We start from the raw sequence: 15,186 nt of genomic DNA on the forward strand, positions 1-15,186 counted from the left end.
TATACTTCATTTTCAAACAAGCCGTACCTTTCGAAGGTATACTCGCTCTCAGCCCTGAAGTAGTACACGTGGGACTTGAACTGTAGCTTGAAGACGTACTCTTTGTGGATGCCGTCCGCGTCCGCAGGGCTGCTGACGCTGTAGCCCAGCAGTGGGAGGCTGGCCAGAGGGAAATCATCCTGAACCCAGAACACAAACACCATGAGCTCCACCACATCGACGCAACACCTCAGCTTTCATAATGGAGGCTTTGACTGTTGATGTATCTGTACTTTGAAGTATCATCAACACAGCACATTACAAGTCTGGAAGATGGGAAAATGCTATCAGAACAATAATAAAAACTGCTATAGTCATGTGCCTTACAATCATGTCTAGTGCTTGAATGACCACACACGCTATGCAATGACCTGTAGGAGGTCCAGACGCCAGCATGCAAACATCCACTGATTTTGCCATCACCATAAAGCCCCAATCAGGGCAAATCCAGCACCTCCTCTATAATATATACAGACCTGTTCACCATGGTTTTGGTTAACAGAGCTTGTCTGAACCGCCAGAGAGGCGTTGGCCAGTACCTGGTGTGTCTTGTAGAAGAACAGACAGAAGTTGGTGAAGACCACCCATAACTTCTGCCAGCCATTGCTGTTTTTGAACTTCCTCAGGAGGTAGCCAGACAGCTGGTTCTGCGGAGAGAGAGGAGTTCTATTGATCTAGAGGAACATTTGAACATCTCACGCAAAAATGTGTTTTAGGAGTTATCCAGGAGATGATCTATGATGGGTTCACTGCAGAGTCTCCTGCTTGGGTTCTCATACTACCTCCCACATCCAGCTTTTGAGCCAGATCCACTATTACTGGGACTCCCAGTAAAAGGCCATCAGATCTTTGACCTTCCAAGTCAGGATGGATTCCTCCCACGTCACAGAAAAACCCATAGATGAATCCTGGATGTTTGACCTAAGGTTACAGATTCTCAGTCTGGCAGTGGCACAGTCCTGTAGTGATGTCTGTTTGGTTTGCCCTCTGGGACACGGCGTCACTACCACTAACCAACAAGCTGGAGGGAGACTGTTCTGAGAGATAATGGACTATAGTCTCGTTGCCACATGGGTACCTGATTCATGTGCAGGTAATCTGTAAGAGAGAGGCTCTGGTTCCTGTACCAGCACACGTGTGTGATGGTGTTTGGTCTCTGGCCCTGACCAAGCAGGTAGCGAGGGGGTAGTTCTGGAGACACAGCTGGAGAGAACAGTACTGAGGGCACACGCAGGCATGCAGACGGGCAGGCAGACAGGGGGAGAGAGAGACAGTGAAATGTGGTGAGACAGAAAGAGACAAGCAGGCATGACATGGGGAGAGAGGAGTGCGTTTGCTTATTTGCGCTTGAGCCACAGAAAGGTCTAGAAATCCAGAAGAAATTCTCCAGTGCAGCAGGAATAACACTGTTAACCAAAGAGCATGTGATCTGGTGAAGAAAGAGTTTATCCATTAAATTAATTTCAAAAAGAGGTTATGGTTAACAAATTCCACAAAAAAATTGCCCAGAAATGGTGAATGACAAAGACTAAAGCTACAGACAGAACGAAGGATAAAATGAAGGTGGTTAGCCAGTCCAACAGCTACAACGGTACAAGAGAGAGTGAGAAGACAACGTGGAGATGGGAGGGAGCACGAGAGGTGGAGAACATCGCGAGGAGAGTGTTAGATCTGCTCTCAGAAGCCTCTACTAGGGGTGTGTGTGGATCTGTGAACGCTACCTCCACGGCTAGGCTGTGGTCAGTCATGGAGACACTGGTGTTACGGTGCCAGCACACGTGCATGGTTGTGTTGGCACGGTGATGGCTCTGCTTGTCCAGGGAACATCGAGAGGTGTTCACGTCATCCTCCGACTCCTGCTCCAAAGACACCTCATCAGAAGACCCTGCCGGGGCGCAGGAGGCGGAGGTGGGCAAGAAGAGAGAGGGGAGGAGAGGGGAGACAATGATCGGGAGGGCCGGGGTCTAGTTCACTCAAGCTCAGAGGTCACAAGGCTAAGGAGAGGTCACAGACAGGGAAGCACACTACATCACACAGGACTACTGTCCTTACTGTTGGAGCGGTCACACGGGCTGGGCGCCAGAAAAAGATCAGACTTCTCTTGGGACTTCTTCGCCATGTCGATCGCCATGTTAAGGTCTTCGATCCACTTATTCATCTCCACCTTCGAGCTGCAGAAAGCAAGACGTGCACAGATTACAGCAGTGGAGCGTGAGGTACAGCAGGTACGGGGGGGGGGGTGACCTCACCTGGCAGCCACCACTATGGTCCTCTGTGCAGAGTAGATGGTGAAGCAATGGGGCACTGACCACTCATTCTCGCTCTCCTCCACCTGAAACACAACCAGACAATCAAACACATGCACGCAGAACTTGAAGCGTGTGCGCTCTCACACCATCAGGTCTTCATATAGATCGTCTCATGGTTCCAGGAGACATACTGAAGCACTAAGCACAAGGACAGAGGGTTCTACGGTGGGGGACCTGCGAGACTGATGGACTGGGAGGAGCATGGAATCTCTGATGCTGCATTGGGTAGTGACTGTGTAGTCTGTGGGAGTGAAGGATTGTGGGACTGAGTTTCCTCATACTCACCGGAGCATCAAGTACAATGAGCTGCAGGAAGCAAACATGCAAGTTAGGCGACTGAAAGGGTGAGAGTTGTGGTACTGCCATACCAACTCGCACGGCACTGAGGAGAGCCCTACACAGCCCAGACCCCCCACACCTCCTCACAACATCCCAGGCCTGTTACAGTCCTAACTATATTTCGAAAAGCTCCCTTTGATTGTAAAGCTCCAAACTGTTCCATGTGGCATAGCCACATAGAAACCCAGAAACCTTACAACCCCACACCGAAAAGTCCTCGAACCTCAGCCAAAGCTCCATGTAGGCTTTCATAACTGCAGGGCACTGTGCCATAAACATGAACCCACCTCCCTGCTCATAAATCTAGACAACTTTCCCAGTTGGTCAGTGCACACGTCTCCCAACAGTGTCAGTTTTCAGATACTGAACAAACAAAGCCCAGAAATGGTTATGTGAAAGAATAAATCACTGTGTGGAGGTGTAGCTCTTTGCATTTAATGCACACAATCCCTGGCGAACGAGCCAGAGACAAAGGAAGTGAAGCTACCGAGCCCCACTAGTTGTGAACTAGATGGGTCTCGAGGTCGTTGGGGCCCACACAGCGGACTCAACCCAGCCAAACAGGGGCAAACCACAGCGGCTCGCGATAAACCCAGAAATTGAAGCTTTGAAAATTGAGAAAATGAGCTTAAAGCTACATGTGCGGAATGGGTGGAGGCCCAGGATGGAGGTGGAAGCGTGTACTCACGATCATGCCGTGTAGGGGAAGCTGCCCGTGAACTTTGAACTGGTTGGTGGCCGTGACACCTTTGCTCGTGTACAGGAGCATGTCTGAAAACTGAAGTAGGAGATGACCAGTCAGCAAAGGAAAGAGACAGGTAGAGGAGACAAAACATTTCTGGAGAACTCACCAAGAAGAACATCCTTTGCTGCAGGCCTTTCTTGGTGAGCTTGTAGAGGCAGCCTTCCCTGACGAACTCCTAATAATCAGACATGAATCAGACAACAGGGAGGAGACCACGGAGCAGCTCAACATTTAGTGCTCTGCATCATCACCCCTTGGGGGTCTGATCTGGGCTAATACAGAGGGAGGCGGACCCAGCGCTCACCCTGCCTGGAGCGGTGAGATTCTCTATGCCGATAAGGTCTCGTTGGAGCTCCGTCAGCTTCTGGAAGTTCTCCAGGCGAATGAGACTGCTCTGGAGCTGAGCGGCGATCTCAGTCACCTCCTTCAGCGCCTCTGCAGGCGATGGGAGTCGCACGCAAACACAAACACTCTTCCATGAATATGCTCAGACCTGCCAGTATTACCCAATCCACCCCCCGGTCTGCCTCACTACTAACCCCCCCCCTCCTACAGGCAGTGCGGGCGTCACCTTCGCAGTGGTGCAGGTCACTGTGCTCGGGGGAGTAGTGCTTGCACAGGCGATCCAGAATCAGCCTGTAGTGCATCAGCCTCTGGATGGGTTTGAGCAGGAAGGTGTTGAGGGGCAGGTAGCACACCTTCTGAAGCTCAAACTCCTTGTAGACAGCCTCCAGCTTCTTCACACGCTTCGTGGCCTTCTCCAGCTCAGTCAATACCTCGTCATGTTGCTGCAGGTAGCCCGTGAACCCCTGAACTCCAGATAAGCAAGACATCGTACACATCCAGACTTACTTCAGATATCCGACATCACTATTTTTTTCTTTTTCTTTTTATACACCCCTCCCACCCACTTCTTTTATAAAGGTACAGCAGACATTACTGGTCCCATGGAGAGGTTACTGCAAAGATTCTATGGGCTCAGCGCTATACACGATCTCTAAACATCAAACGTTCAGACGTTTATCCTTCACGTGAATTAATCGTGCACGTGACTCACCTTCAGGGCACACATGTTCCTCAGCATCACGTCTCCGATCCTCTGGTAATCTCCTTTCACATGAGCATTTGAACGTCCCTCCCTGGCAACGTAAAACAAACAAGTCTTTGAGGGCGTTCTCTATTTTGCTGGTGAAGTCTGTGTGGTGTGAAGCATCATTCCAGCCATGCTGAAGATGAGGAGGGCTGTGTACCACAGAGCCAGCCTCTGGTCCAGCTCTTTGAGGAAGCCTCTGTGGAACTCATAAATAGGGTCGATGTTGGAGAATAGAAGGGTCATGAGGCCCCCGGGCATCGCATTCTCTTTAATCACAGCACTGCGGAACCACTGAAGAGAAACACACGGTGTCACAAACTCTCTCACACTGAATCACACAGGAATGCCCCCCCCCCCCCCCCCCCACTCCGCTTCTACATAGAATGCACATGAGCCCTCTGGTGTGTGTTAGAGAGGATTGTGAACATGTGTCAGCCAGTGAGTGCTCACCACTGTGAGGACCTCCAGGTCCTTAAGGTAGGTTCTCTCAGTCATCAGGATCTCTTTAGCAATGAAGTAGGCCTTATCGGTGGGAAACCTCTGAGAAACAGACATGGACATCACACTCTGTACAAAAACACTGCCATCAGGTCTAGAACCTCCTTTACAAAATAAAAACGTAGGCATGATTGAAATGAATTAATTAAAATGACTACAGTTATTCAAGCAATATGGCACAAAAACTGAGATCAATATATATATATATATATAGTTAAATGCATGAAACATTTCATAAAAAAACAAAAAAAAAAACCCAAGGCACCATTAATGTACCAAGAGCAGTAGTAAAGGCACCAAGCCCCACCACAGAGAACATGGCAGTAATAAATTCCACAGTAACCCCAGCCTCCCTCCGGCCCTGCGAAGAGGAAGCGTGTGAAGAGGGTACCTTCCTCCGCAGCTCCTCCTCTTCCTCCAGCCTGGCCGTGCCCATCTCGTGGAGGACGGGGTTCTGCTGGGGTGAGGGCGGCTGGCCAGGCAGGCTGAGCGTGGACATCTGGAAGGAAGGGGACAGACACAGAGGACTCTGGGGGCCTGAGACAGCCAGCAAGGGACTGTCGACCGCAGGACCTGAGAGAGAGAGAGAGACAGGAGAAGAGAGAGACAGGAGAAGAGAGCGCCATGTTAACACAGGCCTGCTTGGGCATGACCCCACCAAGTGGGTGAGAGATTAAAGCTAGATGAAGAGATCTTTATTTTTTTACATAAAACATTTCTTGACACACATGGTCAACATGACTTCTGCACAACATACTGACTGTTTTTATGGCTAAAAATCCCTTGACGAACCACGTTTGCAGTCAGCCTGTTGGACACATTCTGATGGAAAACTAAATTAACCTCATGATGGTTTAAGCACATGCGATGTGGTGATGCCACCATTTTGTTTGTTGCCTGTTGTGTATGGAGCTCACTACTCAAAGCAGAGAATGTGCTGGACAAACAACAGATGAAGATATCAGATGCAGGGATTTCCAACACTGAAAGCTCTAATTTAATTACGAACTTGTGTCGTCACTGCACAGTCAACACATACAGAGGAATGGCCAATACAGAGAGAGCAGAGATGGTTTGGTCTTAACACACAAGCAGCTTTTTGGAAAAAACAATAACAGTGGAAAGAACCACCACAGAACACGAGGACAGGACAGGGCCGTCGCATGACCCGGAAGTAATTCCTGGAGAGGAGGCTTATCGGGAATGTGGTCATGCTAGCTGAACAGCAGCAGTTTAAAGTTTAACAGCAGTGTCCCCTGAGGTATGACGGGGAGGGTTGTTCTGTATTACAGCCGCTTGGCTGATGGCCTGAATAAACAGGAGAAGCAGCTCCACACTGGGAGCAGGCTGTGGTATTCACCACTGGAGACACACTCCCTCCCCACACCGAGGAGGAAACGGCTGTATTTATTACACCCTCATTCCACTGTGTTGGGAGTCTAGTGGAGGTCGGAAGTGGACGGCCATCCCCCCCCCCCCCCCTCACAACGAGCACAGTACAGAGACAAACAGGACATGGTTTCCCTCTGGGATACAAGAACCCCGCCCCCCCTAAACAGACAGACTCTTATGACCATTCTAATATTCTCAAATCTATCAGTTCATGTAAGGTGTTTGTCTCATGTCTCCTTTGAAGTTTGCACTTTTTACCTGCAACATTCACCGTTCTCTTCAAACGGCCATCGGTTTGATTCTTGTGATAGACAAAAATGAGCAGCGTGGCAAAATCCTGAAGGCCATGGGGTGAGAGAATCCAAACTGAGGGAATCAAAGAGAGTTCCAGAACAGCTCTATGCGTTTAACGTGCATTTCCAGCGTCTTAACCAAGGCGCAAATGAAGACAGCCCAGATCCAAGATCTATCCATAATGGAGCACATGACAAATCAAGCATGTAATGTGAAGTCCAGCAGCGCATACTTCTGAGCTCCTGCAGGCAGGTCCTCCGCACGCCGGGATGTCGGGCGAGAGTCATGGCACAACTCCCTGGGTTACCATGTGCTACGTCAAGCCTGTGCTGACCTGCAGGTCCTTCTGTGACTACACTACACACAGTTGGAAAAAGACAGCCACCAAACCACAGCAATGCTATGAAAAAACAACCTTTTAAAAGCACATGCTCTAAAGTAAAGGGGATTTCAGCAACTTCAGCAAATGTTTTTTAAATTCTCTTGGACAGTCGTCCGGCTCAGGAAGAACATTTGAACCATTTGAACATTGAGCCTGCAGGCTGTTCATGGGTGAAGGTATTAGTTGGTTACGCAAATGCAGATGTAAACAGCATTTAAAGACTCTTTAATCCACTATAACTGGATTGCTTGAATGCACTTCATAGATAATACAGACAAGGACTGAAAAAATGTTAAGTCTTAAAATCCCCAGGTACCCAAAAGTAAATATTTTATTTATAATAAAAAAAAAAAAAAAAAAAAAAAAAAGAAGAAATTTAACATACACGCATAAGTACACTTTCACATTAATACTCAGATTAAGTACTTGGCATTTGCATTCATTATGAGATTAGGATATATTAAGTGAAATTAAGTGGTCCGTTTCAATCAATCGATCTCAGGGAGAGGGTAGAAGCACGTGCAGGTAAGACACAGCAAGCAGGATCTGCTTTCAAAAAGCTTCCCGAGAGTCAGGTGTGCTCAGCGCCGAGCACCAGACTAATCTGCTTAAGGCAGGGTGAAACTAGGGGGCAGCGTGGGCCAGACACAGGCATCATTACAACCTGGCCTGCGTCCAGCAGGGGGCGGGGGAATGGGGAGGAGCTCTTGGCTGGAATTTGCTCTGATTAAAGAGTAAAAGGCCTCGGCTCAGGTTTCAGTTCACTAAAAAACCAAGAGTCTGCTGCTCTCTACGAATGGTTTTCACCTGCTATTCACCAGCTTATTAGCTTCATAAGTGCTTTATAAGAACTGTTATGATTGCTAACCGTGTAAGAGAAGGTCAGTGTGATCATCTTGCTTTGATCTTACCATGCGAGTAAGGGGGAAGCTTGGTGAGGAACCACGGCAAAAGCACTCAAGAAAGGAGTCAGAGTTCGTGTGAAGAGCAGCACCTCACCCACAAACCTTTGATTATTAATAGCAAAGCTAATGCTGCAGTCATGGCTTCAGAGGCACATTAAAACCCAAACAGATGCAATAGCGAACGCATCTCACATTGTAAACGTTTTACGTCTTGGACCTTCAAGGACAAATTAATTCAGGATTAAAATGTCAGATGAGCAATAGAGTTGCTAGACCTTAAACACCAAAAATAATAATGTAAAAACTGTGCTCTCAAGACCACTTACAATAACACTAAGCATGCCTTAAACACAAGTAATGCCACATTGGCATAAAATGATGAAGGGTTGGGGATATGGGAAGTCCGTGTTTGTCCAGGAGGGGGGCGCTCCGCCCTGCTAGAGGGCACCAAGTCTATTCTGTGCCCTGCCCGGGTCCAGTGGCCACCGCGTGCCCTCGCTTGTGAGAGTAGAGAGGCTTTAATGTACAGACCAAAAGGACATGCTGGGAACTGAAAGGAAGTCTGTCTTTTCACAAAATGACAATGAGAATGAAGTTGTGAACACAAAATTACAAATGCTGCAGTGTCCCTGGGGGGTGTCTGCCTTCTTTTTTACAGTGGTTTGCTTAGTTTGTAAACAGAGGGGAGCAATGGAATTGGCTCAGAATTAACATTTTTATTTCTCCTAAATTTATGCCCATGTCATTTGGAAAATTTAATATTACAAGTGGTTAATGTAGTAAACCACCATTAAGAAGTGCCAAAAAGGAGGACAACCCGGGAACACACAGCTGAACACTGTCAAAACGGCTTTCCAGGGTCTGACCGCATCACTTGTCCCCCGGCAAGGTGAACCAGTGCATGATGGGAGCAGGATGGCAGGAAACTACAAAAGAGATTTTAAAGAAAAGGAAATGACATTGCCCAAGACAAGAAGCTATGCCCACCATGCCCAGTCACATGACTCTGAATGCACCCCAGACCAGAAACCAACAGAGAAACCAGAAAGACATTAACATGATGGCGCTCAGACAACTTTGCCCCTAAAAGGCATATCGTCACACCGAACACTACAGAGCCAAATAATTGTTATTAAGTGCGGGAAACACCCCAACACTGAAGCTGGAGGAGAAATGACTCGCTGGACAAGACCATTAAAGCCCGAAACCCGTTATTAGGAAACACGCCTGGATGTGCAGGTCCAACAAACCTAGTTAAAAGTTTTTCTGTAGTGTATTGAAGTGCGTGTGTATGTATTATATTTTATACAAGTGTGTATGTGTGTGTGTGTGTGTGTGTGTGTATAAAAAATAAAAAAAAAACACACAAACTCATCTATTCGTCTATCTGAATGCTTTGTGAATCTTGGCTGTTGTGTGCAAGCTAGCAGTGGGGAAGTTGCATTCACCCCCAGCAGTGATCCTCAGAGTTACAGCACTCTGATTACACTCTCTGGTGACATCATCTGCTAGTGATGCTCACAAGTGCATCAATGCTGACTGTCTAGAAACGGTAAACGTGCAGTAAAGAAAGTCTGACAGTGATTGGCATCACAGAAACCCATCAATAAGGCGCAGCATGAGACATAACTGAACAGCAGAGGGCGATGTGGAGTGAATCCAACAATAGAACACCGGACGCTGGTGGTGGAGTCATTGCTGCCAACCCACTGACGTCAGGCTGTCCTCGGTCTGCAGGGCCCAGAGAGCTTCTGGGACGCTTGTTTCCCATGTGCCAGACCAGACGGTTTTGGTCTACAAACATGAATGCGCACGTCCATCTGACAGACAGATGAAGCGGGCTGCATTTACTTTCTGGGCTAAATCTTTGTATTGGGTGTTTAAGGCAACAGAGCAAAAATCTGTTTTGGATTTTGTGTTCTCCAACATGGTGGTGATATTTGACTTCCTGCCAAAGGATCTGCTATATTAATGTGTGGTAAAGTTCAGGTCCCTGAACTCTACAGCAATAACTGGGTTAATATTCAACACTGCCACAGGACAAGACTGGCACTTCTGAAATCTGTCAAGTTTGTGAATATTTTTGATTTCTTGACTGGAATTATACATTCTGGCATCAAGTATGATGACAGTCATACTGGCTAACAATTTATTTTAATATCCTTCAAAGTCTCCAACACAACAGTGGTGTTCAACAATCTACCAATGCTTACTACACTGGGTACTGAGGACCTGCTAGAGTAGAAAACAGATTAAAAACAGAGCACCCAAGCCAAGGAAACAGGTCAATCAAAACGTAAATCAGCAGAAAAAAGAAATTCCCAATGTCAGCATCCAAGCACGACTGTAGACCCAGAGTGCATGCTGGGACAAGCCTTCAGCTTTAACAAAGCAGACATTCAGTGAATCTGAAATCGGAGAGCGAGGAAGAGCTGGTGGCCAAGTGCACTTGGAGAATCTGAGAGAAAAAGACGAGGTGCTTCAAAGAAAAGCCCACTACATTATCAGTAATTATGGTAATTGCAAGCTGGAAAGAAGTGAGGAGTGACATTCTGGATGGGAGACGACACTCCCTTCGGCTCAGGGCCGCGCGGTCTCTGTCTAGCGTGTTAAAGTGCTGAAACCGTGGGGATGTCGGGTAGGAGTACGCCGACGCTACATCTTAAAGTGGGCGGAGCTAGATGGGTCCGTGAGGCCCAGCGCTTGGAGGTTGTGGCACTCCAGCAGGAAGCCCTCCCCGATCAGCGGGTTGCTGTAGAAGAGGTTCTGCTCCGGGGGCAGGCCAGCGTCGGAGCCCCAGTCCGAGTCCGAGTCGGAGGAGCCGTCTGCGGATCCCTCCGTGGCCGTGGGCGGGTAGCTCAGCTGCTCCAATTGCTCCACCAGGTCATTGAACTGCATGGCCGAGCTGGCGTCCGAGCGCACAGAATATGCAGGGAAGTTGACCATGGAGCTGGCCTCCGATAGGTTCTCCGAGCCCGGGAGGCGGAGCGAGGAGGAGGAGTCGGGGCAGCCGAAGTCGAGCGAGAGCGAGTCTCCCACCGAGCCCAGCGCCACGTTGTCAAGGGAACTGCACTCAGAGCGGTTGTTGGCCAGGGAGCTGGTCTCGGATCGGCCGAACGCGCTCTCTGGGAACACTCGTGCGTTCCCGTTCAGGTCACCCAGCGCAAGCGCGAACGGTGGCGTTCGCGAGGGCTCCCCATCGCCGTAGCGCTCCGCTTTTTCATCGAAGCCGTACGAGTAGGCCTCGGCCCCTCCTGCGTAGAAGGACATTTCGGTGGGGTCGTCGTCTATGAATTCCTCGCTGACCTGCAGATGGGAGCTAGCCAACGGGAACGTGGGGATTTGCCTGGCGCGCATCAGCTCCGCCTCAAAGGCCTCAGGAGTGAGGAGGCCCTTCCTGCAAGCCCCGCCTCCCTCATAGCTACTCAGCCTGCCCCGCCCACTGTCGCCCACCCCCTCACCATCCTCATTGCCATTTTGGGGGGGCCACGGACAGGAGAAACTACTCTCTACACACACAAACGAGGGGCTGCAGTCTCCTGCCGCCGGGTTACCAGGGGCACCTGGGAAGGCGGGGTTTGGTGGGGGGTTGGCCTTGATGGACTCCTTCACAGGGCTGGGTGGTCTGGCCGCCTGCTGGAAAGGCGCGATCTGCTGGGGTGGAGGCGGAGTCAGGGTCTCCATCCGCAACGGGGTGCCGGGGCCATGCAGGGAGTGGAAGGACACAGAGGCGGAGGGTGGAGGAGCCAGCTTCAGACTGTCATTGAAGGACAGACTCTGAGAGAGAGAGAAGGGGAGTCAGAACAAGCAATGAAGAGACGTACAAAAAAATATATAAAATCGGTACTTTGACTCGGCCAACAAAAACAGAAAGTGGAGGAACTTTGACCTCTCTACTGACCTGCTTAGGCACATCAGTGGCCAGTGAGCGAGTAGACATGCGAATTTTACTGTTCCTCCTGTAACACCAACAGAGAGAATCAGCCAGAAGCAAAAGGCATCGCGAGAGCCGCCTCTGGGATGGGTGAAGGAAAGGAAGGCATCACCACAACATGGCCTCACCTCTGGTAGGGTGTTCTCTTCAATCCACTCTCTCTCACATACTCCACCAACTGTTTCTGGGTCCTGCCACTGCAACAAAGTAGAACCAACCATACAACCACCTGTTCAAACCTGCTCACACAAACAGGGGAGTAAAGGACGCAGCTTAAATGCTACTTAAATCTAGAGGCTAATTAAAGCCATGCAAAAAAGGAAAAAATACTCTCAAACAAATAAACAATAGCGCACATTCATTAACTCTGGATATAGTGGAGTGCCTTAAGAAAAGTCCCAAACGCAGACTTGGACAGCAGCCATGAGTGCTGTGCCCCCCTCCCTCACATGCATGAAACATGCCCACAGCGCAGTACCTGTATCTGAAAGAGGATCCTCGCGTGAAGAGCATGGCTTTGGGCTGGGGCTGGGGCTGATCGTGCAGGCGGAAGAAGGTGTGGTGCTCCACACAGCTCTTCCAGAAGACCTTACACTGGTCCCGACTAGCCATCAGGAACTCCAGCGTGTCCTGATGAGGACCCTGGACGACGACACCAAGAAAGAGCAGAAAAGAAATTTGCCGAAAGAAACATGGGGTGCAATTTTGCACTAGTGTCCTGAAGGGTGTCGTAATGACCACCAGCATCAATACCCACATGGACCTCGGCGTGCAGCTTAATCAGAAATCTTTTCCGTTTGAAGCTCAACTTGCGAATCTTGGACCAGTTGAAAGTGTTGATCTTTGTGTTGCCCTGAGAAGGAGATTGAGAAAGTGACATTTCTCCATTCTTCAAAGTGCACACCCATCATCCCCCTCCACCACCAGTCCAGTTTAAACTGGGACAAACGCACTGCTCACCTGAAAGACCTGGAGGCCCATGTGGGCCACAGCCAGGTTGATCTTTGACCCCTCACGGTCTGCCGCAGGATGGAACCGCACGCCATACATCTCCAGCTTGCGGGCGATCTCCAGAACCTGGAAGTCCGACTCTGCTGGCGTCTGACCTCTAAGAGGAACCACAGCAGGCCAAAGGATGTAAATAGAGGAGCTGCTCAAGAGAAGATTATTTACTTTTGGATATTTTGTATATTGTAACTTGTGCTTCACACGGAAGCCAAAGTCTTTGTGATAAGCGTCTAAGAGCACAATACATAATTCAAGAGTTTTACAAGTCTGCAGTTACAGAAACCAAAATGTCACATGCAGTGTCTTTACATTTGGGATTTAATTTCATGGAAAGAACGAGAACACGGGGGGGGGGGGGGGGGGGGGGGGGGGGGGGGGGGGGGGGTTGAGGCCTCAGGCTGCTACCAGCACCACCACGCCAAGCCTACAAAGCAGATTAGCCATATTTAACCATCAAAGCATCCAGGAAACGTCCTGAAGTGCACGATTACATCCCAACGCCACACGGGCTGAGACCAGGCCCTTCCAGCAGATGAGACCTTCCGGTTATTCACACGCTGCGGGGAGTCCGATGGCTCAACACCCCGGTTTGCAGCACATTCTAATTTTGCTCATCCTTTAAGCTGGGGAAATCTCCTCAGGCCCCTCCCCCCAGTCCAGCCGTTGTGCTGCTAATAAACGGGCTTTAGGTGCCGGATTAGGGGCCCTTGGTGTAACAGAGCCGATCTGAACCTCAACCACCTCTCTCGAAGCCAAATAACACATGAACAAGAGCTGCAATGTCAGAGAGAGAGGGAGGGAGGGGGGGGAGACACAGAGGGAGAGATGATGGAATGAAGGGGAATGCAGAGACAGATGGTAGACAGATAGCAAAGTCCTGTTGAATGGGCGTAACTTTAAATGTTAAAATACTGAAATAAATTACCCCTACAAACATTAACCAATATAAAGCTGTGAATTTCTCTCCTAATGTTGACACGCACTTCACTATATCACTTCTCATTGGAAAAGTATGCGAATCCCACAGGGGAGCATTATTAACAGGTGAAAACATTTAAACCACAAATCCTCAAAGGGACACTAGGATCAAAGGATTTATCCGAAATAATAAAGGCACCGTTTCATCTCTGTCGGTTTCGCCTCTCCAATATTACCAAATTTCTCTTATCTCTTATTTTCGGATCAGAAGTGCAGGCATGCTGGCAGAAGGCTGGTTTGTCTGAGGCGTGCAGACCAACAGCTGCCTGACATTACTGCCATGTCTAAGCCTCCTCAGCGAGCTTTTCAAACAGCTTTTCGTGCATCTCCAAAGGTCAGGTCGAGGGGAACGGCAGTAACCGCTACTCTTAAATCTTCCGCACGGACACGCTCAATGCCCCGTCCACCAAACGTGCACACTTGAGTTCTCACTGGTGAGTCGCCTCTCCTCCTCTCGTGATGCAATAACTCGGGCCCAAAAAAGCAAAGGCAATGAGCAAAACAATTTTCTTGCCATGTATGTCAGATTCTGAGCAATATTTAGAACTTCAACATTCTTGTTTTGCTCAGAAACGGCACACGGCTAATGAACTAATGGAAAATTCCAGAAAGCCCTGGTAAAGAAGAACCTAATATTTTCTTAGGCTATATGGGTTGCAGCACATTCTAACTATGCTCATTTTGCCATTTTTGCTTTGCACACACGGAGGCCCCCTCCAACACATCGAATGGCCACAGGTGGGTTCGCTGCCCGAGGTTTGGAATCCTGAAAACGCACGCGGTACCTGCCATGTATCTACAAACACGAACACAACATTTCTGTAGCTGCTCGTGAGTGCAGCGAGGAAGACCAAGATGAAGGTCTTACAGGTGTCGTTGATGATGCTCCATGATCTTCTCCTGCATGTGTTCTTGCTGAGGAACCAACATGTTCAGCTTCATAAAGTCCCTGTCTGCCATATCATCGTAATCGCCGAGCTCACCTGAGAAGAGAAATATCACACATGTACAATTATGAATTCACTTTACAAAAGTGAATATGGAGATTAAATGGATTAAAATATCAGTAAATCACCATCATTCAGTGAATTATCACTCTTCACTGTGCATGACGCATTTTTTAATCCTCATACATGAGTGAACCGTGAGCAGTTTGGAGTACACGCCCCACTCTGAACCCCTGAACACGGCCGCCGGACAAACTGGACCCGACCGCTGACCGTCTTCCACATAGCTAGCTTCACTGTGCCACATAATAGGTGCTTTTCAC

The 15,186-nt window shown here is 49.0% G+C and overlaps 1 protein-coding gene across 1 annotated transcript in view; it reads right to left on the minus strand.

Annotated features, from left to right (window-relative positions):
• Positions 1 to 15,186, minus strand: part of farp2 (FERM, RhoGEF and pleckstrin domain protein 2) — a 31,078-nt gene that overhangs the window by 2,267 nt on the left and 13,625 nt on the right. Inside the window, exons 7-26 of the mRNA XM_076990381.1 lie at positions 14,785 to 14,899; positions 12,891 to 13,038; positions 12,688 to 12,783; positions 12,409 to 12,572; positions 12,059 to 12,127; positions 11,898 to 11,955; positions 11,560 to 11,773; positions 5,415 to 5,596; positions 4,976 to 5,065; positions 4,683 to 4,816; positions 4,490 to 4,571; positions 4,004 to 4,241; positions 3,737 to 3,867; positions 3,539 to 3,607; positions 3,376 to 3,465; positions 2,289 to 2,371; positions 2,092 to 2,210; positions 1,761 to 1,924; positions 579 to 686; positions 28 to 179 (exon numbers count right to left, since the gene is read on the minus strand). Of these exons, the coding sequence (XP_076846496.1) occupies positions 28 to 179; positions 579 to 686; positions 1,761 to 1,924; positions 2,092 to 2,210; positions 2,289 to 2,371; positions 3,376 to 3,465; positions 3,539 to 3,607; positions 3,737 to 3,867; positions 4,004 to 4,241; positions 4,490 to 4,571; positions 4,683 to 4,816; positions 4,976 to 5,065; positions 5,415 to 5,596; positions 11,560 to 11,773; positions 11,898 to 11,955; positions 12,059 to 12,127; positions 12,409 to 12,572; positions 12,688 to 12,783; positions 12,891 to 13,038; positions 14,785 to 14,899 (2,506 nt within the window). The remainder of the gene's footprint in view (positions 1 to 27; positions 180 to 578; positions 687 to 1,760; positions 1,925 to 2,091; positions 2,211 to 2,288; positions 2,372 to 3,375; positions 3,466 to 3,538; positions 3,608 to 3,736; positions 3,868 to 4,003; positions 4,242 to 4,489; positions 4,572 to 4,682; positions 4,817 to 4,975; positions 5,066 to 5,414; positions 5,597 to 11,559; positions 11,774 to 11,897; positions 11,956 to 12,058; positions 12,128 to 12,408; positions 12,573 to 12,687; positions 12,784 to 12,890; positions 13,039 to 14,784; positions 14,900 to 15,186) is intronic.

This window comes from Brachyhypopomus gauderio, unplaced genomic scaffold (genome assembly GCF_052324685.1).
Source record: "Brachyhypopomus gauderio isolate BG-103 unplaced genomic scaffold, BGAUD_0.2 sc75, whole genome shotgun sequence".
Lineage (NCBI taxonomy): Eukaryota > Metazoa > Chordata > Actinopteri > Gymnotiformes > Hypopomidae > Brachyhypopomus > Brachyhypopomus gauderio.